The sequence below is a fragment of the Poromitra crassiceps genome (genome assembly GCF_964638095.1).
Source record: "Poromitra crassiceps genome assembly, chromosome: 19".
Lineage (NCBI taxonomy): Eukaryota > Metazoa > Chordata > Actinopteri > Beryciformes > Melamphaidae > Poromitra > Poromitra crassiceps.
In genome coordinates this window covers 3,952,104-3,979,295 of record NC_139646.1, presented here as the reverse complement: position 1 = coordinate 3,979,295, position 27,192 = coordinate 3,952,104, and the positions used below count along the sequence as shown (strand labels likewise).

Sequence of the window (27,192 nt, the reverse complement as noted above, 5' to 3'; positions counted from 1 at the left end):
CGTGCGTGCGTGTGTGTGTGTGTGTGTGTTTCTCCGCGTCTCTCTGTGCAGGAGACCTGGTACTGCCTGGCACAGCAGATGCAGCTGAGCTGGTTCTCAGTGGAGCTCACTGCGTCGGCACTGAGATGTCCATCCAGCAGTGTCGCCGCAACTCGGCAACGTCTACTGTCCCAGAGGAGGAGAGGGCAAGCCGCCGGAGTCACCTGTGTCGAGAGTGAGCCAGCACACACACGGACACGTTGTATTTACTCACCTGTGTGGAGAGAGAGCCCAACACCAGCACACACACACGGACACGTTGTAATTACTCACCTGTGTCGAGAGTGAGCCCAGCATCAGCACACACACACGGACACGTTGTATTTACTCACCTGTGTCGAGAGTGAGCCAGCACACACACGGACACGTATTTACTGTACAGCAGTTCTCATCGAAAAGACATCTTTTTCCTCTTACCTGTAGCTGTAGTGCTTTTTTCTGATTTTTTTCCCCATTTTCTCCCCAATTGTATACTTGGCCAATTTCCCCCTGCTGCCCCATTCCATGCACAGTTGCCAGTCGCTTCTCTTCACCTGACAGCGGGGAGCTTCACCGGTAGGACGTAGCACGTGGGACGATCACACTATTACCACCAGGCGCCCCGACCGACCAGAGGAGGTGCTAGTGCAGCGACCAGGATATATACGCCCCCAATCCGGCTTCCCACCCGCACCAGCCAATCCTGCATCTACAGTATTGTAGATGCCCGACCAAGCCGGAGATAACACGGGGGTGCGAACCTGCGACCCTCGTGTTGGTAGGCAGGGAATCTACCGCTACACTACCCAGATGGCCGCTGTAGCAGGGGCGTATCTACGGGTGGGCCTGGGTAGGCACACGCCCACCCACTTCTTGCCCTGGCCCACCCAAAAAAAAAAAAAAAAAAATTTTTTTTTTTTTTTTTTTTTTTTTTTTTTTCTAGAGGCAAACTTGCTGCTGCATTGCTAGCCAATGGTTTTGTTACTTTTGTAAAAACGCAGGGCACATCATCTCCAGAGTCTAATGCATGACAACTTCATGACATCTAGGAATTTTGTTCTCTCTGTGGATAAATAAACCAGAGGGCGTCTTGTTCAAACTTGAAGCAGCCTCAGTGTTGTTATTTTTTAAACTCACAGCAGTATATGGATCAGTGGTTCTAATTTCTGTATAAAGTAACAGTATACACACAAGTATAAGCATTCATGTATGCAACATTTGGCACCTATATGTAACCTTTTAAGGTTGAGATAATTGTATTATCATTATATGGTCCAAATATTTCAGTAAAGCACTTGAAACACTTGAAATATTCTTGCTTGGGTGGTATCATTCTACTTGAAATGATGGTCAAATGCATTATTTTTAGTAAAATAACACGTCAAATTTTTCGGGCGGCCGGCCTTTGGCCGGCCACCCGAGTGGGCCCGGCCTTCGGCCGGGCATCTGCACCCCTTCCTATCCAGGCCCACCCAATTTGATCCAGGCCCACCTATAATTCAATTTCTGCATACGCCCCTGCGCTGTAGTGCTATTTAACTAGAATGTTTTGGTGTAAGTTGCCGAGTTTTGGAGATATATTGGCCGTAGTCCCATAGAGATGTCTGCTGTCTTTCGAATACAATGGAATTGGATGGCACTCGGTTTGCGGTGCTCAAAGCATAACAAAATACATTTGAAAAGCTCAACAGCAATGTCTCTTTCCAGAACTCAGCCTTGTTGTTAGCAGTTACATGTAGCAACTATTTTTCTTTTGACCGAACTACACCTGCTAGCTGAGTTTAGCGGCAGCTAGTTCTGTCGAAAAGAAAATTACATTGCAGTTTTTCCAAAAAAAAAAATCTATTTTTTTTTAATCTATCTGTGCTTTGAGGACCACAAACATTCGAGAGAAGGCAGAAATCTCTACAGCTGATATTTCCAAAACTCAGCAACTCACTCAGCAAAACGATCCAGATGGATAAATAGCACTTACAGGTAAGAGGGAAAATATGTATTTTTTGCTTTTGGGGTGAACTGTCCCTTTAATGCTGACCCTTGCCCCCTTACAGCGGCTCCTGACCTGGTGTTGGACGCGCAGCTGGTCCAGGAGACGGCCTACCTGGAGGACCGGCCGCTCCACCTGCTGACCTGTGCCAACGAGGAGAACTGCCTGTCCTCCTCGGCTGCCAGGATGAACTGGCCCTACGGACACCGCCGCCTGCTGCGCTTCTCCTCACGCATCATGAACATGGGCCGTGCAGACTTCAGACCCAGAGCCACCAGAGAGAGCTGGACATGGCACCAGTGTCACAGGTGAGACACGGAGGGGAGCAAGCCCATTCTTATAGAGAGCCGCAGAAACGAGTCCGGAAATCATCGATGCTAACAGTCCTGGTTCTTCACTGTTTTCGCCTATGGGAGTTTTGAATGGGTTTTTGGCGCGATGCTTCTAATAATCTCTCTGGGCAACGCTGGCTTAATCAAACGCGAACCAGTGTTTAGTAATATCATCTTCACACACGAGGACCACTTTTACGAGTTTTGAAGCTTTAACGTGCCGTTAAAAGGGCGGCTAGCTAGCAAACGGCTAAATGAGACTACACTGTTGAGTCGATGGAGATATATACGTCAATAACGTCACCACCTCAAAGGACGAACACGGAAATTCTCTTTCCCTCACCTGGTTCAGCCCCGTTCAGCCCGGGGTAATCAGTGCACACATCAACAACAGTCCAGGTTGAGTGCTGACGTGACGTGGAAGCCTATGCGACAGTGTGTAGTTCTGGATTAGCTTACCTTGAGCTTTTTACTTCTAGGGCTCGCATTTATGCTACAAAACTCATGAAAGTGGTCCTCATGTGTGAAGATTATCCGACAGAACTCTGGTTCGCGTTTGATTAATCTTGCGTTGCCCAGAGACCGTATTTGAAGCATCGCGGCAAAAACCCATTAAAAAATCCCATAGACAGAAACAGTGAAGAACCAGGAAGTCCGGGACTTCCGCGTTCTGACTACAAAAATACGTCATCCCTGCGGCTCTCTATTTCCTATGTTGACTATCTGTCAAGTCCCTCTGCGTCACTAGACAGATGTTTTTGGACGCACAGGGTAGTCCAACAGAACTCTCACAATGTCTGAAATCAACGCCACAGGAGTGTGACATTTAAACTCGACATGCACTAAGGCCCGGGGGGGGGGGGGGGGGGGTGGAGGCAACGGTTGGCTTTCACGTCGGAGACCTGAGTTTGCATCCCTGCGTGTTCAATGTCATGTTGTTTCTTCACTTACCCAAGTTGTTTTAGTTCAACCACGACATTTTGAAATGAACCCACGTGACGTTTTAAAATGAACGGCGGGGGAACGGAACTGGCAGAGGAACATAATTGGTGGCATTGAAAAATGACGAAAAAGGGTACGCGCTAAGGAGTGACACCAAGGGGTCCTGATGAAACAGTCATAGTTTGCCTTGAATGAGAATGCGTTGGGGAGAGACAGAGTTTAAAGAGGCTGCTTGGGAATTTATCCAACCAAAACACCACAACAGCTGCTTTCATGCCTTCAACCAGAGAGGGAGCGAGGAAGCATTTGGTGAAATCAAAGGAATGTTGGTTGGGTTGAAAATGACTCGTCCATGGCACAGGACAGGACTGAAGTGGCTTACGCTTTGTTCACACCATACGCGTCGCCAACCATACACCAAAGCCATGCTAAAGACACGCTGAAGCTGAGCTCACACTAAACCGGTCAAACCGGACCCCCCCCCCCCCTCACAACTTGCACTGACTTCATGCCTGGCACGTCGGCTGCTGCGCGGTGCATGCTCGGAAAATAGAACAGAAGCTGAAACTATGGGTTCAGCGTAGCTTTAGCGTGGCTTCAGCATGGATTCAGTGTGGCATGGTGTGCGGCTGGTGTGAACGGACTTGCCAGTTAACAAGGACACCGAAATGAAACTGCACGGCTTCAGCGTGGCTTCAGCATGGGATTGGCGTATGGTGTGAATGTGCACTTAGAGGCAACAGGCCATATGAGAAGAAGAGGAGTCCAATTTGGAGAGAGAACATCAGGAAGATGCTTGTCTCCAGAGGTCAAAGTAATAAGTGTTTACGGTAGAAGATAGTTATATAAGGTTTGGCGAGTGGATGAAAAGCGCAGGGATAATGTGGTATATCCGAGATCTGCACCATAAATAGCTAAACAAATGACGTATAAAAGTCTGTTATCACAATAAGCACTATCTTTTATCCACTAAAATGATGTTTACAATAAACCTCCTTGTCACTGGTCACCCAGTTGTTACAGTCAGAAAGCCATGAGTGAGCTCAGCCCAGCCTGGCTTCTTATCTCAGCGGTTGTGGTTTCTGCGTCTCAAAACGAGAAGCACAGCTCAGTGTCTCCAAGCCGCAGCCCAATCACCACCTCCTCAACCAACAAATGCATGGTTGAACTTTCAGTTTCAGCACTCTGCTCTGCTGGGAACTGTTCCATCATGACAGAAAGAGCAGCAGCAAACGGATAACTGACTTTTTCTCTCTCTCTTTTTACTATTGCTGGCATTGTTTATCTAACGTCTCCACAATATCGTAACATGAATTATGGCTGCCTTTATTCGGGGAGGTCCTTCAAGATAAACAAGAGCAGAGTAGCTTATGAACGACATTATTGTAATTTGGTAGCTTTTTTGTGTAGTTTTACTTTTTGTATTGTATTAGTATTTTTAAAGTCAGCTATTTTAGTTTTAGTTGGGTACATTTTTACGTAAAACTTCACTACATTTTAAATCACATCCATAAGTATCAGAGACTAGACCAACATAAACCGGCCAATTGTGGAGCCATTCACAGTGACAAGAGTTATCTGGCTTTAATTTATGCATTTTAGTTGGTAATTTCCAAATAAAGACAAATAATCTAGTTTGTGTCCTCTGCTGCAACAGGTTCTCACTCCCAGATCGTCAAAATACGCCGATTTATTACGCCCGTTCGGCGTCATGTGATTTATCACGCCCCCTGGCGTCATATGAGTTATCACGCCCCCTCAGCATCATGTGATTTATAATTTTTTTTACTTTTACTTAAAGCAATATTCCACTTAGTTATATTTGGCAGTTGACTGCCATGAAAACCATACTATAAAATAATCACCAAGATTGGATGCAGCTGGGAGGATTTTGTAGCATTCCGATTTTTACTCCCCATGCATTTAAATGAGGCCACTCCGTTCTTGTCTATCAATAAAAATGCTAGGCTATTTGGTGAAATTCTAATAACGTTCTTAAAATGATGACGTATGAAAAGTCAATTGCAGATCACAGTAGTGGGACCTCCCCCATGTCCCGCTCTTTCTTCAACCCTCCACAACTCATGTGTCACTCCTACCTGCCCTTTCCTCAGGCACTACCACAGCATTGAGGTGTTCACCCACTATGACCTCCTGACGCTCAATGGCACTAAGGTGGCTGAAGGTCACAAAGCCAGCTTCTGTCTGGAGGACACCTACTGTCCTGAAGGTAAGATGCGTCTTCTCACACATTCAATCACACAGATACACCATCTTCTCTGGAAGAGACCTGGCAAAGAAAGTGCATCATGACGGACTTCAAAAACGAGATATAAATAGTACCACAAAATGATAAAAAAAAAGAAGTAAATAAAACCATAAACCTCATCAGACTGCAGGATTAAGGGCCAAGCCGAAATTGACTTGGCTAGAGAGCTTCTTATTGTGTCTTCCTCAAGATTATTCATAATCATTATAAACTCACCAGAAAAGACCAGTTATTTCCATTTGAAATGATTTTGCAGTGATTTCACTGCATAAATAGCAGTGTTGGGCAAGTTACTTTCAAAATGTAATATACTACATATTACTAGTTACTTTCATTTGAAAGTAATAAGTTACTTTACAATATTACTTTCTGTGTAGAGTAACTTGGTACTTATTACACTACTTTTACCAAAACAACAGCAGCAGCAGAATGACAGCGCCACTCGCGGAACCTTCCTGAAAAATAATTTCAACCGTGTTGAAGTCAGTGTAAACCGTCCAAAATTCTAAATGTTATCCTTTTCCTTTGTTATTGTCATCTATAGTGGTTATTTGCATAGAAACACACAGTTTGATTAGGAAATGATTGTATCTTTTTTAAATATGTGTTTTGATTTAATAAAATGTAACTCAATTTGTAACTTGAGTTACTTGACAAAGTAACTGGTATAATATTACTAAAATCCTATAAGTAATAAGTTATATTACTGAGTTACTGCTAAAAGTAATATATTACATGTAATATGTTACTTTTGTAATGAGTTACCCCCAACACTGATAAATAGCAGAGCACATGAATGCCATGTTTGCTGCTGTTACACATCATATTTTACCTCTCCCATATGTTTCCATATGTTTCATCTCCCAGGTCTGCAAAAGCGCTATGCCTGCTATAACATGGGTCAGCAGGGTATCTCTATGGGCTGCTGGGATACGTACCGCCATGACATCGACTGCCAGTGGGTTGACATCACGGACGTACGACCTGGTGAATACATTTTCCAGGTCAGGAGGCATGATTTATTACAGAATTCTCTTAAAAACTCCCAAAGTCAATTGTAAACTTAGTCCTGTTCTATGTTCATTAAGATATATCTATGTTCAAGTGTGATTCTGTTACAATCCCGAAAGGGCAGTAAAAAAAAAAATCAACACATCATGGTGAAATAGCATACAGTAGTTGGGTTGCAGTACCTTAGACTGCCAACTGAGGACAAACGCTATAAGGAGAAAAGGTAAAAAGGAAAAGGAAAAAAGTGCAACATTTTGACACGCACACGAGATAAAAGCTATGATTAAGACTGTAATTTCAGCTAAATGGTTCTTGGCTGGGTCTGCAGCCTGCGTTCAGGTGTACGTACAGTATGTAGTTTAAGGGTGTGTGTGCGGCGCGCGTTTAAGAATAGCAAATTTAGCCTGCACTTCTCGAGAAAGCAGACCTATTATTAGTCCACCATTTCAGAAAGTACGGGGGTTATTGGCAATGCCAAAGCTCTGTCAGCATTTTACAGTTGTATATCTTTACATCTGATTCTCTATTCTGCTTCACTTGGAATGTTTCTTTCTGCTGTGGCAACAGGCCACTCCCTGTCGTTTGTTCTATTTTTTTATTCTGACCGTGTAGTCGCACTAAAGCCATGATGCTTACCACTCCTCATTACATTCTGAGTATTCACACAGAATCCAAAGACATGCATGAGTGGCCCGTCTCTACTGGATGGGCGCACATTGAGTCATTCCTTCAGAGATTATAATCACATACATGTCATAAACCGGAGATCCAATGTTGCCATGACAACAATGGCCCCGGCACCACTTTGTGGTCGCGATTGTGGCGCAGCAGTCGTTAAAGTCGGCCATAAATTTGTGTTAGAAGTGAGAGATTGAGGGAGTGCGCAGATGCCTGCTTATGTCTTTCATGCCCACTGGGTGTTTCTTTGACTCTCTACCAAGAGACGCAGGGTAGCAGCCATTTTTAGGACCGTGCATTTAAACCCGTGTGAGTCACGTTCACCTCAGAGCTTGATTGCTCCTGATTGCTCTGTCATTTAAAAATCAGGAGCACAAACCTCACAGCTTTTTATGTGACAGTGACAAACCTTTCATTGTACTGTAAAAGAGGCTGCGGGCCCTTTGTTATGCATTAATGCAAGAACTTTTAAAAGGCCTCAGCTGCCACCAACTTAATATGGTGTTTTACACCGGGTCTGTAAAGTATGTGCTGAAATCATTGGCCTCTCTAAACATGCGATCTTAAATAGAAGCTCCCGACACAAATTGGGCAGAAAAACTCAGGAAGTCAGGAAAAATCATTTGTGTGCTTTTATGTATAATACTAGGCATCTCGCGCGCTCCATTCCTAGGCTCGCCTGTCCTGCAACTCGCCGAGCTGGGCCCTGCGGCTCGCATACGCAGCTCGGCCACTGCGCGGCCCTGCAACTCGACTGCTGTGCGGTCTCGCCTGCTCCCTCGCCCGCCCTGCAGCTCGCCCGCTGTGCGGGCTCACTTGCTGTTATGACATCACTTATGATGTCAGAAACGGATGATGACTTCGCAACGCTGATGACATCACAATGCCTATGACATCATCAGCGATGTCACAATGCACAATTGCTCAAGTGACATCACTGATGACATCACTTCTGGGACAAAATTGAAACAAACATTGCCCACATGTATATATATAGCAGACAGACAGGGTATATATAGCAGACAGACAGGGTGGAAAACAACAAACCATGGCAACCAACCATGCTACGTCCAAATGACAGGCTCTAAGTTAAAGCCCAACCCAAACTGTCATCGTCATCTCTAGTCTCGGAGTGAAATAAGATGATAAAGTGATGCCATGCATTTCGAGAATCCCAAATTTACATTATGAGCCAAGCCATAGGGGGGGGGAGTCTGTGGCAGTCTTTTCCCATTGCAAGTCAGTTGCCTCCCAACTGTCTGAAGTGAAATGATAATGTTCCCATAAATAGTTAGCAGACACTCTTTGTCATCCAAGTTTCTAATCGTTTGTTCCAGAATGGCACTTTAGAGTTTATGCAACTGAAATACTGCTTCTCTCTTCTAATTACAATATAGCTGTTCCCCCATTGTCCATCAGTAAGATGCCTTGTGTCTCTATCTCCTCACAGGTGGAGGTGAACCCGTCCTTAGACATGGCTGAGGCCGATTTCCACAACAATGTGATGCGCTGCCGGTGCAAGTACGACGGAGCACGGGTTTTCATGTTCGGCTGCCACGCAGGTACCGTACCAATACTCCTAAACCCCCCCTCGATTTTTCCACCTCTCCACTCCCCCCTCTGCGTGCTGTCACCTCAACTGAAGCAATAACGCTTTCTTTCCTCCCTCCGCTGCCTCTCCCCCGTTGGCCTTCATCAGGTGACGCGTACAGCGCCGAGGCAGAGGACTTGTTTGACCACCAACGCCAGATCTCCAACAACTTCCTCTGAACGAAGAAGACTCAGAACTCAGGACAGAACGACTGAACAAACCCCCTCACCACACCTCAACACGTGAGGGGAAGGAGTTTGAAAGACAAGGAATATTCAAAGAGGGAAGAACGTAGAAATGCTACATGATGATGACGCCTCCTGCTTAGAATATTCCTTGCCGGTAAATAGGCAGAGAGGGTGAGAGGGCGGGAGAGAGGGAGAACAAGAGAGGGAAGGGGATGAGATTTCATGGAAATCAGGCAAAGTAAGATCCCTGATTGCCAGATCAGCTTGTCATCATCACCAATGACTGTTTCTGTTAGAACGTCGGGGAGAGAGTGAGGGTGGAATTAAGATTGGAAGATGGAAGGGACAGGAAAAGACACAAAAGATAATAGGTGGGACCTAAAAGGTCAGTCACAAATGTCATTTTTCTCACCATGATAACAAAACTTAGTTGAGTAGTTTACAGTTTAGAATGTTGTCTTGAAATTTTAATAGTTATAATGTTGTCCCCTCGATCAAAACTTAACCACAGCTATAAAGTGATGACATGAAGGCACATGAGTACAACACAACCTTTATGTTTACAGTACATCGAGAGGCTGTCATCCGCGTACTCCACTTTCCAGTAAAAACTCTGTACAGTTTCACTTCTCTGGAGTCGTACGTCCTGTGCTTTCACTGTTCAAAACTACAGTACAAAACACAGTAACTTACTGTCAAAACTGTGTGTTCTTTTGGTTTTGAATCAGAATTGATGTTTCTTTCACGGTGCTATTTTGCCTATTTGAATAAATATTGTAATGTATTGAAAATGTATTGTCATGTACAGTTTTATATTACCTCTCTGGAATATTGTTCTGTAGGTCACTAATTTATACTAACTTTTTGTGTACTTTTGACTTGATACTTGTCCCTGTGTAGCTGTGTTTTGTATTGTTAATTTTATTATTATTATAAATATTTTTACTTGTTTGTTCTTTATCTGTCAAACATCGGCAACATCACACGAGATCCGGTTGTACCGCGGTGTTGCACCTTCAACAGTACCTGGTAATGGTAGTGAAAGAATAAACATCAGATTGTCAAACTGTGCGGTTATCTGGGGCATGGTTATTTGATTGCATATTTTACCACTGTAGAGGGAAGACAGAAATGATAAATGTTGCAATTTCCTCAATAGCTCTTAAAAATAAGTGTCATAAGTGTATATATATTCATATATATATATATTCATATATATATACATTTACCTTATATATATATATATATATATATATATATATATATATATATATATATATATATATATATATATACATTTACCTTAACATATAGATTCAAGATTCATTTCACAGCTATAGTGAGTAAGCATGTTACAAATGATTAACCAGTGGGCACTTCACCGAAAAAACAATGCAATTTAATTTCCACATCACATCTCGCACATATCTGGAAACTTGAAAGTTTTGCAGACATTCATTTAGTTTGACAGTTATTGAGATTTGACTTCAGTTCAATTTGGACACGCGATGTCATCAGAATTGGCACTGAATCATTGGATTGTATTAATTACAAGTCTTCTGATGACATATGTGCAAAATAAAGCAGCGTTGTTTTTTGGTGAAGTGCCCCTTTAAGGTCCACAGCCTATCCAAACAGCATTTTTGCTGCGCCATTGAAACTCTTGCTGGCTTCAGCCATTCAACAGACTTCACAGTCAGTCTCAACCATCAACTGGCTTCAGCCATTCAACAGACTTCACAGTCTCAACCATCAACTGACTTCAGCCATTCAACAGACTCTACAGTCAGTCTCAACCATCAACTGGCTTCAGCCATTCAACAGACTTCACAGTCAGTCTCAACCATCAACTGGCTTCAGCCATTCAACAGACTTCACAGTCAGTCTCAACCATCAACTGACTTCAGCCATTCAACAGACTTCACAGTCAGTCTCAACCATCAACTGACTTCAGCCATTCAACAGACTTCACAGTCAGTCTCAACCATCAACTGGCTTTCCCATCCTTTCCCAGGGAGCCTGAACTAACCCATGTTTTATGGTTGTTTCCAACCTCACTGCCGCTGATGAACACATAGAAACACACACTGTCTGGAAACTCTCACAGCAGCCCAGAGACTATGCTTTAAAAAAGATGTGACTTATTCTGCTCTAATTTTTTCCTCTCGTCAGCTGGCACAGAATGTGTATATTCATTTTCACATTTTAAAGATAAAAAAAAAAAAAAGACAACCACAGGGGTCATTTACTTTTATAAATGCAGCTCTTCAAAAGTGAATGTGGAAATGACAAAAGCAGCATGTATTATTACCCTGTTACAGATTTGCAGACTGATACAGTATAGTCATAGTTGAAGGTGAATATTCTAATGGTGATGGTATTGTTCATTCATTCATCTGTTTAACTTTATAGCTGAAAAATGCATTGTCCATTTTTCCTCATCCTCCTCTCTCTCTCTCTTCTCCATGCTGGCTCCGCCTTCTTGTCTTATATCTCCTATTCACCTTATGTTCCAACACAGGGGTCAGCCAGTTACTTCCTATTGTGTTTACTAGGGGTGTCACGATACACTAATTTCACGATACGATACGATACACGATATTGGGTTCACGATAACGATACGATACGATATTTTAACAATATTTTTTTTAACAAAAGTAAATAATTTGTATGTATTTATTTATCATTTATTTAACCATGTGAGTCCCGTTGAAATCGAAACCTCTTTTCAAGGGAGCCCTGGGAAAATACTGGAAAAATAGTCTTTCATTTGAAATACACAAAATACAAAACAAATGCTGTTTTTGGAAATTGTTATTATAATAACTAGAAAACAACATGGAAGATAATGCTTCTCTTGCAATAGAATGTGTCACACTGTCACAAACTAAATGTTTGTTGCATGGTGAAAGAAAAATAAAGTATACAATCTATTTCTTAAATAACTCATGCTCAATGGTCCCTAAACTTATGTAATCTTATGTACCCCTTGAGCTGTTTTTCCATGCCAGTAGTAGTGTACCGCCTCACTCATGCGTGTTGATTCTGCTAAATTTGTTCTGTTATTATTCAGGAGCAAAAAATAAATAAATAAAAAATTACGATATCATTTCTTTCTGACGATATCGATATGACGTTTCGATATCGCGATATATCGTGCGACGAAATATCGTGACACCCCTAGTGTTTACACTTCCTGTGACAGTACAGTACTAGTGACCCAGGTAAAACACACGGTGTTTTGAACAGGAAGTCATAACACAATTGGGTCAAGTGGGTGGGGCTACATAAGGTGAATATGATTGGTTGATTAGCCTGTGGGGGGGTTCACATCATTCCGATGGGCACACAATCTGTTTCGCCCCATCAGCGGTGAGGGGTATAAAAGACACCCGGCATGTTTGGTCATTTTGAACGTCTTGATAAAGGTCAGACAAAATGTCACTTGAGACAATAAAGGAGAGTTCATAACATGTGTGTCTGTTTGTTTTTTTCCCCTCTTTTAAAAAGACAAGCCAAAATAAAGTGTTTTAATTAAAATCAGGGACACATTTGTACATGGCATTATCAAGATAAACTTCAGAATACATTTCTTCATGACATGCTTTTAATGCATGGTTTCTGACTGTGTACTCATTTTCTTGACCAAGGTTACTAGTTTACATTTTTAGAAAATTCGATTTAAAATCTACCTCCACAGTGTCTCTGGTGCAGTTTTAAAAGATCATCTACCTCCACACAGTGTTCCTGGTGCTGGTTAAAGATCATCTACCTCCACACAGTGCTGCTGCCACAGGATCTTTCCGCATCAAAGAAGAATCACATGTTATTGAGAGGCCCTGAACTGTGATGTGATGAAATGGCCACCTCTCTGACGCTACCGTTTAAGAACATGTTGATTTTGATGTTAACAGATGGTGTTATGGTCGTTTTGATTGTATTGTTTGTAAGCGGTACTTTGAATTTGCCCATCCCCCTTAATTAAAGGTTCAGTGTATTCTCAAATTCATGTGATGCTTTACCAAAGGGCCCGTTGAGGAAAAGGGATCCAAATGACTATTACAAACTACTAACCTTAACCAGTGTTGGGCAAGTTACTTTCAAAATGTAATATACTACATATTACTAGTTACTTTCATTTGAAAGTAATAAGTTACTTTACAATATTACTTTCTGTGTAGAGTAACTCGTTACTTATTACACTACATTTGCATTACTTTTACCAAAACAACAGCAGCAGCAGAATGACATCGCTGCCCCGGAACCATCCAGAAAAATAATTTCAACCGCCTTGAAGTCAGTGTAAACAATCCAAAATTCGAAATGTTATTCTTTTCCTTTGTTATTGTCATCTGTAGTGGTTATTTATATAATATATTACATGTAATATGTTACTTTTGTAATGAGTTACCCCCAACACTGCCAACCGAGTCAGATTGATTTAGAATTCTATTGTAGTTCCTGGTGTAAATGATGGCACCTGCACCCAGGTCTTATGGATTCCTCTGATTGGTCGGCAGTATGAATAGTTACTCAGGTGTCATGTCTGTCGTACAATAGCCATGTAGCTATACTTAGCATAACTAGCCAAAATCTATGTGACTCCATCGTTGCTGAGTGCCAAAGTTGGAACCGTGGATATTTGTTCCCCAAAAAGATAAATAGCCTACTGGCTGCAGTGGAGGGACAGTCATAGGGAAGGTTCGGCTCTCACTCAGTCCTACAAATTGCATCTAGCATCTAACCATCCAACCATCCAAAGCACAAATTGTGTTTGTTTTTCTAGAGCTTAAATCATTGCACTGGAACTTAAAAGATGACTGGATATATTCTATGTCAGGAAATGCCCTGCAGAACGAGCAGAGTCGTTTGTTGTGGTGGGACATGACATATTCCTTCATTTTGACCATAACTGTGTTTATGTATTTGTCACCCTTACATCTCCCAATATTTTCACTTGCTCCGTGACACAGCAGCCCTTTTTTAGGCTGCATGTCTCTAGGGCAAAGTTGGCACTTGAAACCACCACTTGCGTAGTGGTTTGTGTTTGTGTACTTAATCTAATGATTGTGTGTGTGGCACACAGTAGGCAGCTCTGTGGTGCATCACCTCCTCGTAAAGCTTCAGTAAAGCTTGCGATTATGGGCGGGGCTGAGATCTCACACGACGCTGGTAAAGAGCAGTGAAGAGCAGCTATAGGCCAAAGGGTTGGGCTGAGGCCAGCTGGCGTTCGGCTGGCGGAACACAACAGCACACAGGGAGGTCTACGTGTTGACTTGGGATGTAACTAGGTGTACGCTTGCTCAGATTCCCCATCGGAGGTCATTTTTAGAAGTAGGTTTCCGGTTGGCTAGGCTGGAACACTGACAAAATACCCAGGACAGAGTAATCAAAAAGGATTTATTAAATGACCAAATTTAATAGAGGAACGCAAGATCTGACGGGACTTGCAAAATGTTTCACAAATGTTAAGCTTCAACTGCAAGCTAAAGCGATAACAAATCAGTATACCCATTTGGTTTTTGGTGACTAGACATAAAAGATATCTGATACTTAAAGAGTCACTGATACTACAGGAAATCACAACTAAAATACACAGATGGGTCATGAAAAATTAATAAATAAAACACTTTTTTTTTAATGAATGGACTTTCCCAAACTCTTATCAGTTATACACGTTTAAATAGAAATGTTTAAATGAAACAATAGTCAGATCAAATTACCATGTACATTTCACTGTCACGTCATCTACTGGTTCATTGTGTTAGTATTCTGTGGGTTTGCAGAATTGCATCTGTAAAGTTAAAAGTAATGTATTGGGGACACTAAAATGTACGTATTGGGGACACTGATAACAACAAACATAATTCCATTCCTTACTCCTAATGCTGAACTCACAATTCACAATACATCTTTGGAAATTTTGTATCTATGTGAAGAGATTAGTGACAGCAGAGATTGGATTTACATAAATGTACATACAAATTATTTGTTGAATAAATCAACACAAAAGTTTAATCTGTAGGCAAAATTTGAAACTGAATGTAGTGTCTTGGAATTAAATGTGATTTAAAAAAATTAACTTTGAACTATAAGTTCAAACTCAGCTTTCCTAATTCAAATTCAGGTGTCGCAATTCAGATTCAGACACATCCAGGTGCCTCCTCCAGCTGCCAGGGGCTCAGACTCTTCAATTAAAAAGCCAATCACAAGCCATGTGGCACTGTGCAGCTCCTCAGCCAATCACAAGCCATGTGACACTGTGCAGCTCCTCAGCCAATCACAAGCCATGTGACACTGTGCAGTTCCTCAGCCAATCACAAGCCATGTGGCACTGTGCAGCTCCTCAGCCAATCACAAGCCATGTGACACTATGACTGTTGTGGAGGAATGTCAACATTGACACGCTCAGCTCCTCAGCCAATCACAAGCCATGTGGCACTGTGGCTCACTCAGCTCCTCAGCCAATCACAAGCCATGTGGCACTGTGGCTCGCTCAGCTCCTCAGCCAATCACAAGCCATGTGGCACTGTGACTCGCTCAGCTCCTCAGCCAATCACAAGCCATGTGGCACTGTGGCTCGCTCAGCTCCTCAGCCAGTGATCAAGTCTTATTCTCCCAACTTGGTTAAAGTGACAAGCCGCTAGTACTGGACTGCACAGAAGGCTCAATACATTAGTTCAGTGGTCCCCAAAGTGGGGGTCGGAGCCCCCCGGGGGGTCGCGGGACACCACTGGGTGGGTCGCGAGATCATGATTTCCAGGATGTGTGAAATTTGGCCTAAAGAATGTGTGAACTACAAAATGTGTGAAATACAATTTAAAATGATTAAAAAGAGCACCTTTGAACCATAATTGTTACTGTAGGTTTTGTTTGTTTTGTTTACAAAATTCTCATGTGCACACAAACGTTTGTATGCTTCAACCACCTACGGGGGATAGTGGGGTGTCGCAAGCCTCTGGCACCATTATCTTGGGGTTCGGGGGCTGAAAGGTTTGGGAACCCTTGCATTAGTTTGCTACTCTGCGATCACCTAGTATTGTTTAGTTGTTGTCTGTTTTAGAAATATAAATACAAATGTAGGTTCCAGTAATCTAGTTGGCCATTATACAGTAGCTATCCCACAGCGAGCAGCTAACTAGGCCACATGTTGACTTTGTAACTGGCAGACACAGCTTGTGGTGGGCTGAGCTGGAGCGCTGGAGGCGGCTGCCTTTCAGTCCACACTCAGGAAGGGGGGGGTTTATGTCTCAGGAAGCTGAATCCGAATGATGACAAAAGCTGAATTTGAATAGGGACACCTGATTGTATATAAAAGTTAAATTCAATGTCATATTCATCAAGCCATTGCATTTATTTTCAAATTGTATCTTCTATTTTTGAATTATTCAACAATTTTTTTTTTTTTTATTCAGCCATTTCAATGAGTGTAATATATTCAGTTTAAGCCACTGAAACTCAATATCTACTTGCACTAATCTTTTCCATTATGCATGCATTTTTTTGTAACCCTACATGAACCAAAGTGTGAATATTTGTTGCTCGCCTCATGGATCATTTTAATGATCTCCATCTTTGATCAAACATGTATACAGTATATAGGAAATTTCAAATCATACAATATTGGACCTTTACAACCTGAAACTTCTGCTGCTGCCCTGGTGTTATTACCAACAATGACAAAGTCGTGCAGAACACTTAGAATGTTAGAGATGTGAAAGCACCGCTGGCCTTGGACAAAGTGTGGAGATCACATGTGAGCGAACACTGGGAAGATGCTTTCATCTGATGTGGACGATGAGATGTTCAGTGGTAATGGGTGAAGGACTAAGGGGGTCACACCGAGAAGCGCCTGGTATAGACCAAATCAGCGGGATGTTTACATTTACTTCCGGGTACCCCTGAGGTCCACACATTATAATGGCGGTGGACGGCACAAACTGACGTGTTGAAGACAAAAACAGACAAAGAAGACAAAAATGGTTCGTCCGTGTTGTGTTGTTGTTTAATATCATTCATAACAACACTTTCACTAACGTTAGTGGAGACCAGACTAGCTAATTTACCTGTTGGACCAGACTAGAGTAGACTTGAAGCAAAATTAAATTGACGTGGCGTCAGTAGCTCTGTCTGTACCAGGCTCTTTCTCGCCGAGAAGAGCCTGGTGACGCGAGGTTACTCTGTCTGTAACGTTAACGACTCTGCAAAAAAACAGCGAGTTTGACAGACAAACAAACGTTATTAGCTAGCTAACACTACATAAAACAAACACAGAAGAAAGGCTAGATACGTCGGACAAGCATGTTTACCAACCGTTTAACCATTTAAATTGAAAGTAGTCGGCCGAAAACAACGAGAGGGTTTGACAGCATTTATTTGACAACACGCACATTTAAACCTGCCGCCTTCCCCAAGTGGTACCCGGAAGTAAATTTGTTTACATGGTGACGTCACGGTGATTTGGTCTATAGGCGCATCTGCTTCAAAAATGCCTAGGCAGACCTAGTGTCCTCTAGTAAGAGAGTGGCGTCAGCGGAGGACCAAAATGCGAGACTCGTTAGCCAATGAACAGCCAGGAATGGGTCTCGCGCTACTTTTGCATGCTAAAATAAAGCTGATATTGTAAAATTTGAATCGAGGGATGAAAAATCCTTCCAAAGTACAACACAAACTGTCTATTTTGCTGCAACTCGACAGTGCTGCTTTTTTTTTTACTCAAGAGTTCCACTTTCTACTTCCTGGAAAAAAAACTGGTCCCATTGGAGTGAATGGAGATGTCGGAACTCTTCTATTATACGGCTCTGGGCAGACCGCGTCAGGCAAAACAGCTTAGGGGCCTGTGCAGCAGGGCTGTGTGCGCAACCGGGTGAAAGACCGCTAATATCAGCTGCCTTATTACGCCTTGCGCTGAAAAAGTTTAAAAGATTGTAACTTTTATAATGCGCCCCTAAAACCCCCCAGGAAAACACGACGTGCGGCTCCAGGCAGCAGGGCACTACCAGAGATTAGCACGTGCCAGGCGCGCTGTGTACCATAGGAAAACAAGGGTTTTTTGGTGGTGACTCGTTTCTAGCTACGCTTCCCGGTGTGATCGAAGGGTAGTTAGGGAAAAAAAGGGTGAGAATCAAGTTCTGGGGCAGAGATGTGATAAGAAGGAGTGGGGGCAACTAAGAAAAAGGAGGAGTAGGATGTCCTTTGTCAAGGAGAAACAGGGATGTCTATTATAGCCCATGCTGGAGCAAGGAACTGAGTGAAAACAGAGAGTGGGGGGGTAACTTCTTGTCTGTTGTCACTTCCCTTCCCAAGCATCTTCCTTCTGTTTGGCTGCCACGCGCTTTTGATCTGAAAGATGATAGATAACAGAGACACATACTGTAACAGTCAACATCCAACTGCCAAACTCTTACCTAAACCCTTAGTGATTTATCATCAGTGTTGGGCAAGTTACTTTCAAAATGTAATATATTACATATTACTAGTTACTTTCAGTTGAAAGTAATAAGTTACTTTACAATATTACTTTGTGTGTAGAGTAACTCGTTACTTATTACACTACTTTTGCATTACTTTTACCAAAACAACAGCAGCAACAGAATGACATCGCTGCCCCGGAACCATCCCGAAAAATAATTTGAAGTCAGTGTAAACAATCCAAAATTCTAAATGTTATTCTTTTCCTTTGTTATTGTCATCTGTAGTGGTTATTTGCAAAAAAAACACACAGTTTGATTAGGAAATGATTGTATCTTTTTTTAAATATGTGCTTTGATTTAATAAAATGTAACTCAATTTGTAACTTGAGTTACGTGACAAAGTAACTGGTATAATATTACCGAGATCCTATAAGTAATAAGTTATATTACTGAGTTACTGCTAAAAGTAATATATTACATGTAATATGTTACTTTTGTAATGAGTTACCCCCAACACTGTTTATCATTCAAATCTCTCGTGTAACTGTCTCTGCCACATTGTACAAATTCGACAGACTGGGAGCAACGGTCGTAAATGAATCCCTGAATAGGATCCACGTGGCGTTCGTTCTAAGCACACGGTGTTCAGCATGAGACACTTGTGCAGTGAGACAGTCACTGTGCGTGTTGGGATCTTACATAAAGATCACTTAAGATCACAACAGTAACAGTTAAGCCAAGAACAAAAGGAGCCATTTTTAGTTTGCGCTGCTCAAGGCCTCTGACTTCACCGCTGACTGGCTGTTCACTGGACGGCCACTTGTGGGTTTTCTGCGCCTATATACTTAGGTTCCTACTGTGAAGGGAAACGACCCGCTATGCTGATTATAGACTTGTTATGATCTGCATGGCCCATACGGGACAGGAAGGATGGAGAGCAGGAAGGAGAGCAAACTTATCTTGGGATCAAATTGCAACTAGTCTAGTCTTGTTTATTTATGGCAACTCTGCCTGCCACTTTTTTTTTGTAAAGTTTAAAGACAGCTCCCACTAGTGGTGGAAACCTTGTGTTGCAAACACTGGAACTGTCAGGGACTGTTTTTTTTCTTCTTCTGCATGTACATACAGTATATCCAGGTAAGGGTTGACTGAGCACCATTAAATCTTTTTCAATGAGGCCCTCCTTGAAACTCACACATTGACACACCCATTGACACCTGGGAGCTGTCCAGTACAAATGCAGTATTCCACTGTTGGCCAAAGAGCAACTTGGCTGGAGCAATTGTGGTCCATGTACCTCAACACTTGGTGTTAGGGCGGAGAAGAGCGTTTCTCATTCACTTCCATAACCTCCCCCCCCCAGCCAGCCAGCCCAAGATTAAGATCCACAGCATTTAGGTCATACACCTGCTTTGCTAACCTCTGTGCTAACGCAGCGGATGCTATTGCCCAATGACCAGGGTATGATTCCATGTGCCGGGAGACCATCTCCCTGTGTATCAGATCACCTACCTCTGGCATCCTGGAGTTTCTTCTTCTCAGCATCACGCTCATCCCTTGGCTGGTTGCTCTTCACACCCAGGGCTCCGATCACCATCCTGCGGGCCATCGCTGCACTGGTCTGAGGCCGCTCCTTAGCAGGCAGCAGGTAGTCTGGGAGGTGGGAGGACAAGAGAATAAAGACGGATAGAGTTCAAACTTCATTAGATGCAGGTGGGGGGGGGGGGGTAGATAGGAGTAGCTAGTGTCCTCTAGAGAGAGAGTGGCGTCAGCAGAGGACCAAAATGCGAGACTCATTAGCCAATGAACAGCCAGGAATGGGTCTCGTGCTACTTTTGCATGCTAAAATAAAGCTGATAATGTACAATTTGATTCAAGGGGGGGGGAAAACCCTTTCAGAGTACAACACAAACTGTCTATTTTGCTGCAACTCGACAGTGCTGCTTAATCCAGGACCTTACTTCCTGGAACTCTTGAGAGTAAAAAACTGGTCCATTGGAGTGAATGGAGATGTCGGAACTCTTCTATCTACGTATACGGCTCTGGGAGTAGCTAAGCCCACTCAGGCTGTCAGTGTAGTCAGGCTGTCAGTGTATGGCAGGGGTGGCCAACCCGAGGCTCTCGAGCCGCTCTTTGCTCGCTCTTATGCGGCTCTTCAATTCACATCAAATTGTGCGTGTGTGCGTGTGTGCGCGCGCGTGCGTGTGTGTGTGTGTGTGTGTGTGCGCGTGTGTGTGCATGCACGCGCGTGTCACACTGCCTGCTACAGGTCATGCTCGATGTAGACCACTGCTTCAGTGTGAGAGCCAACCACTTCAAAGCTCTCAGAGACAGCAATACTAGCATCATATCAAGTGGTGTGGCACATTGCAGCCTGTGCTAAAAAGCCAGGTTAGGGTTATGGTTTTGGGTTCAGGTTAAATAGCAAAATAAAAAGTTAAATATGCCTTGCGGTTGACTTTGAACACGCTGGGATGTGAACCACGGTCTCTGATGTGAAAGCCGAGTGTTTTACGCCTCCTGGTACAAAACAGTGAAGGAGAACAGCCTGATACATGATGTGGCTCTTTTGCAGTACCACAGCTATTTTGTTGCCTCTTAAGCTGCGTTCACACCGACCTATTAAAGTTTTTCGCTGGCATCGAGTTTACATACAAAGTCAATGCAAACGAGCGATTGAGCATATATTCGCCCGGGAGAAAAATCGCTGGGCGTCCGAGATGAAATATCCCAACTCGAGCGAAATTACGCTGGCATCAGTCGCTCGCCGTTCAACGCTGATTGGCTGCCGTGTGAGAGCGAGTCAAGGATCACACTGGCTTGGAACAAACCGCTGGTTTATTGTGTGGCAACAAACCGCATTGACAGGCTGACGGCTGACATGAAGTGAAGTCTGTACTACCGGTATGGAGCTCGCATTAGGAGCACGCTGATAGGCTTTAGCTTGTAAACAATGACGGTGGCTCGTAATGGACAAATATCATGACATTGCGTAACGTTACAGCCCCCACATGTCCGTCAATTCGTGTGCCTGTTGATGAGCGATTTAAACAGAGCGACGGAGCGATTCCAAAGGGTTGAATCGAGTGACAGAGCGAAAAATAAATATCTCGGTGTGAACACAGCTTTAGTCAATAATAGTCGCTTTTACACAGAGATCCGGCAGTATTGGTGTAAAGAAGATCTGCCATTAGGTCCCCTCTGCACTTTAACACAGAACCAAGCCTTCTTTCCACCCTGCAGTGTGCTTTTAGACAGCATCCACCCCTCCCGGATTGAAGTGAGGCGTGAACCATGGGGCTTATTAAGCTTATTACGTCCGAAGAGTTTAACGAGCAACCTTCGATATGCGTCTGATTGACTTTATGGATCACAGAGGCAGCATCGTGTATTACAAGCTACAGGTAACACAAGGCTTTCTTTACCTTTCGTTCCAGTTTTCTGTAAAGCATATTCCCTGTTGTGAAGTAGCCTAATGAAGTCCGTTCTGAACGCGTGTTGACTGGACGCGCGCGAACAGCTGCAATCTTGCTTTTAACAATGTTATCGGCATCGGCGTCAATATAGACCACTTGGTTTCAACTTTTAAAAGTTGGACTGTCTGCTTATGTCACTTTCAGAAGAGCAGCAGAGCTCATCTCAGGCACGGTGGGTGACGCGAGGCGCACAGCTGCTCCAGTGACTCGCCACAGAGTTGGGATATATACTATAGTAGGAGCACAGTCTGAATACTACTAACGTTAGTTGTTTTTCGTAAGGGAACGCACAACAGGCAAGACAGACTGCAGAGGTGCTTTGGTTAACTTATTTCTGATCGTAGAACTTCAATCTGGAGGTGGTTTTCCCTCAGTCCTCTTGTCATTTTTTTTTTAATGAATGAGCTGAGATTCCCGTCTTCCCGCGGCTTACCCTTTTAAACAGACGTCGATTCAGCGCTGATATTACCTCCATTGGCGGAACGAAAGGTGTAACAAAATGACTCACCATTCTGTCCCTGTGACTGTTACACAGGAGGCGAGGCGTAATAATCCCACAATGATCACGGCTTTCACGGGCTGTGTAAAAGGGGCTTCTGACTGGTTGGCGCCCCCTGGTGTATGATATGAAGTTAGTGGCCACCCCTGGTGTATGATATGAAGTTAGTGGCCACCCCTGGTGTACGATATGAAGTTAGTGGCCACCCCTGGTGTACGATATGAAGTTAGTGGCCACCCCTGGTGTATGATATGAAGTTAGTGGCCACCCCTGGTGTACGATATGAAGTTAGTGGCCACCCCTGGTGTACGATATGAAGTTAGTGGCCACCCCTGGTGTATGATATGAAGTTAGTGGCCACCCCTGGTGTACGATATGAAGTTAGTGGCCACCCCTGGTGTACGATATGAAGTTAGTGGCCACCCCTGGTGTATGATATGAAGTTAGTGGCCACCCCTGGTGTACGATATGAAGTTAGTGGCCACCCCTGGTGTACGATATGAAGTTAGTGGCCACCCCTGGTGTACGATATGAAGTTAGTGGCCACCCCTGGTGTATGATATGAAGTTAGTGGCCACCCCTGGTGTATGATATGAAGTTAGTGGCCACCCCTGGTGTATGATATGAAGTTAGTGGCCACCCCTGGTGTATGATATGAAGTTAGTGGCCACCCCTGGTGTATGATATGAAGTTAGTGGCCACCCCTGGTGTACGATATGAAGTTAGTGGCCACCCCTGGTGTATGATATGAAGTTAGTGGCCACCCCTGGTGTATGATATGAAGTTAGTGGCCACCCCTGGTGTACGATATGAAGTTAGTGGCCACCCCTGGTGTACGATATGAAGTTAGTGGCCACCCCTGGTGTATGATATGAAGTTAGTGGCCACCCCTGGTGTATGATATGAAGTTAGTGGCCACCCCTGGTGTATGATATGAAGTTAGTGGCCACCCCTGGTGTACGATATGAAGTTAGTGGCCACCCCTGGTGTACGATATGAAGTTAGTGGCCGAGGCGAGCACAACGGACAAATTGATGACAAAATGACAGAACAGATGTAATATGTACCTGAGCAGCTACGGGCTTTGGCCTTGATGGCGGAGGAGGATTTGGAGAGTGGTCTCAACTTCATCAGAGGATGTTTGGATGTCAAGGCTTCACGAGCTGAAAAGGGCGGATCACACAAGTCAACATGTTGCCGTGACTGTCTAAGTCAGGGGTGGGCAACTGTTTTTCATGGGGGGCCACATGAGAAACCCAGATTGTTGCCGGGGGCCGAACAAATATTGTCACGCCGTAACCCATGGATGGGCAACTTTGATGATAGAGAGGGCCACAAAAAAATGTCCTCGCTACCAGATTTTACTGAGGGCTGAACGGCGCCAGCGCGAAACATTTTGGGCATTTGAAGCCAGGTTTAGAGGAATAACTCATTTTAAATTAACAGTTGTGATGTCATTATTCAGTCTTAACCACCAATATTTGATCCTTTTCTCACGCACTCCTATGTCACCACCTGCTCTCTCTGCAGGGCTTGAAATTAACTTTTTTCACCACCTGCCAATATGGCTGCTAGTTTTTAAAGTTACCAGCCAATTCGAATTTCCACTAGCCGAAATGTTTTTCTTGAAATAAACCAGAATATGAGTGGGTTATTTTAAGCTTAAGTATCAGTAAGTGGCCCGGGATTCTCAAAGCCTGTGTTGAGGGTCACACAAGAACAAAAATGCACTCTTGAAGCTAAATAAATCCAAAACCAACAAGTTAATTATTTAAATTTCTACTTCAATGTAGAACAGTCATTTCTTACACATGAGATTACTTTTAGCCTTTTAGTCATAAATATTATTGAAATATATTCCATATTCCAGACTGAAATGCTATAACAGAAGAGTATTGGCCAGAATGACATGAACATTTGGACACTTATTCAGCGGGTATCTTGCATGTTGCGTTCAGGTGCACTGTAAAAAAAAAAAAAAATTTTTTTTTTTTTTGCAATTCCATCGCGGGCCACACAGGGGGCGCCCGCGGGCCGCATACGGCCCGCGGGCCGTATGTTGCCCATGTATGGTCTAAGTGGTACTGTACATCCCTAACACAAAATGTGTAAGACTGTGTTATAAAGAGAGGTTCAGACTTTGGTATAACATGGTGTGTACTTTCACATTCAAGTGATTCACTAACCTGCTATGGGGCTCGAGAAGAGGCCCAGGACATGAGTGTCATCAAGCCACTGGATGTCAAAGCCTCTCTGTCTATGGACGCACGCACACGCACGCGCGCACACACACGCACACACACACACACACACACACACACACACACAGAGGGGTTGAGATGTTTTCTACAAGTACTAAGACCAGAGGAAGATTAAACGTATACACTTTGGGGACATACCTTACGCCCAAGTGCGAGTGCAAGGGCAAATCTTTGCTAGTTTCTAGCACTCTTTTCATTACCACTGGGGGGCGCTGAAACACATCCTTTGATTCACTGACCCAGTGGTAATTAAAAGAACAACATAGATCTTTTGAGCGCTCGAAACTAGCAAAGATTTGTCCTTGCAAATTAGCATGATTTGGGGGTACTGTATGAAATGACATTGCTCAAAATTAGATGTATGGGCCTAATATTTGACCCTTTACAAAAATGTGGGTGCCTTTTTTTTCTTTTCTTTTCTCTTTGTTTCAAATACTTTGAAGGCATTTTTCTATTTTCCTTCAAATCCAGACATTCCACGGATGGAGCCCTGCTGTTACACTGGCACAGGTACATACTGGTAGGGCTGAAAAAGCTTGATAAGGTCCTCCGTCTTAAACTCCGGAGGAAAGTCGTAGATCTCTACGATGTGAGACAGCTCGTCCTCTGTGAGGTCAACGTCTTCGTCTCCATCTCGGTCCGTGTTGTAATAGTCGAACCTGGATTCCTGGATGGACTTTTTCTTTCTACCTTCCTTCACAGCGAGCTGGAAGGTTGAGGGATGTGTGAGGATGGATGGATGAGGACAGATGCGAGAGGAGGATCAAGAAGTGGAAAGAGGAAGAAGGGGATATGTGGCATTAAGAGGAGAAGAAGAAAATTCGGAGGCAAATACGTTTAGAAGATTGAAGAATGAGAAGAGCGATACTGCTTTGCAAAATTCAACAAATGACATTATATTACTTTCGCTATCCCTTCCCCTCTACCAGAAGAAGAACTGAAAAATCTAATGGGACAAAGACAGGTGGTCACTTCATATACAGTATAGGCCCCGGCCCAGAACTTATCCTACTTTACACCCACTGCACTCAAAATTTACACCAAAAAAAACACCAAACACTCACCTCTTCAAGCAGGTGTGGATCCAGACAATCCCCGTCATCGTTGAACAAGGTGTCCCAACTGTCTTCCTCGTTTTCTCCTTCCAGATGCGAGGCAAGCTCTGTGTCCTCTTCCTGATCGACTGAGGCTGGCTGTCCAGTATTCTGCATCTCTGCATCTTGTAAGAGATCATTTTTCTCACCGGTTGTGGCATTACCATTCTGTGTCACGTCCCCGTCCTCTTCTCCTCCGACAGGCGCTGCAGCCTCTCCCCCTGCTCCAGCCTTGTCCTTCTTGTTCTTGGCATTCTTCCGTGCCTTGTCTGTGTAGCGAGGCCTGGGTCGTGGTTTTACATCGCCCTGGGCTTGGGGCTTGTCCTTGGGGGCATCTTGTCGTTTCTTGGGCATGTAGAGGGCCTTATCTGGCTTCTTTGACGCGGTCGCGGTCGAGGGCTCGGATGGAGCACTTTCTTCCTTGGGCTGGTCTGACTCCATCGCTAAATGATGCTGCTATTCAAACAACAACATCTAACGTTTAACACTTAGATGAACTGTGGAAGGAGAGAGGAGAAGACATGCCATCAAGCAGATTAGTCATGTGACTCATGTCATGCCATAATGCTTTTAATAATGTAATTCTTCTCAATTCTCGAGTTTTGTTGGATGACTGGACAGTATCTACATTTCAACAACGTTTAGCACTGTCCAATATTGACACGGTATAATCACATATCACAAATCACACACACATATAAATATATGTTATATATATTTATATTATATAACATAATATATTATATATATAAATATAATATATATATATATATAACGTTAATATTTGACTAGCGAAGGTCTAAGTAGCGAAAAGTAATGTTCATGTTTTAATTGCAAGTACAGACAGTGATGTGTGCGAGAATCTGAGCGCTACTGGTGAAATTACAGCCATCATCGTTACGGTGCTAGCTGCAGCAAGCATTTTAGCTAACGTTACTCTCAAACTGCATGTAAATTATGAATGGTGTTCATTCATTACGCGCATGTACGGTTAATCTCTGTCTTCTTTAGAATCCCATTGTATTAATTTCAATAATAAAGTCACATTCAACCATGATTTTAGTAGAATTGTTTATCTTTTCGCTCACCCGCGTTTGGTTTGGTTTTTTAGGGTTTACAGATTTTCGTCGCACACTGATGACGCAAGTGTGTGTGTGTGTGTGGGGGGGGGGTCGCAAAGTATTATGGGAGATGGTGTTGTATTTGGTCAAAGACGACGGCGTCCCAACTTCAACTCACTTCCTGTATCTGTGCCACAGAGGTTTCGCCACTGTCACGTGTCACGCCCCCAATCGCCGGACCCTGGAGTGGGGTGCCTAATATTAAAGGTCTCTGATTTGGTTCTTGGTTCTTCTTCTTCTTAAGGTGCATGCTACTGCCACCTACTGTACCAGAGTATAGAACAGGATCAAGTTTACATTAGTCTAGGAAAT

The 27,192-nt window shown here is 43.5% G+C and overlaps 1 protein-coding gene and 1 pseudogene across 2 annotated transcripts in view; one reads left to right on the top strand and one right to left on the bottom strand.

Annotated features, from left to right (window-relative positions):
• LOC310793773 (lysyl oxidase homolog 4-like) overlaps positions 1 to 10,081 on the top strand; it is a 34,379-nt pseudogene extending 24,298 nt beyond the window's left edge. Inside the window, exons 10-15 of the transcript XR_014553949.1 lie at positions 52 to 214; positions 2,070 to 2,313; positions 5,394 to 5,509; positions 6,416 to 6,552; positions 8,688 to 8,799; positions 8,937 to 10,081. The product of XR_014553949.1 is annotated as a lysyl oxidase homolog 4-like (transcript). The remainder of the gene's footprint in view (positions 1 to 51; positions 215 to 2,069; positions 2,314 to 5,393; positions 5,510 to 6,415; positions 6,553 to 8,687; positions 8,800 to 8,936) is intronic.
• Positions 10,082 to 14,399: 4,318 nt separating this feature from the next.
• r3hcc1l (R3H domain and coiled-coil containing 1-like) lies at positions 14,400 to 26,891 on the bottom strand. Its single transcript, XM_083655361.1, has 7 exons — positions 26,848 to 26,891; positions 25,730 to 26,256; positions 25,184 to 25,371; positions 24,591 to 24,661; positions 23,472 to 23,567; positions 19,942 to 20,082; positions 14,400 to 18,358 (listed from the first exon to the last, which is right to left on the bottom strand). Exons 2-7 carry the CDS (start codon positions 26,198 to 26,200, stop codon positions 18,306 to 18,308), a joined length of 1,020 nt encoding a protein of 339 aa, XP_083511487.1. The 5' UTR covers positions 26,201 to 26,256; positions 26,848 to 26,891; the 3' UTR covers positions 14,400 to 18,305.
• Positions 26,892 to 27,192: the final 301 nt, after the last annotated feature.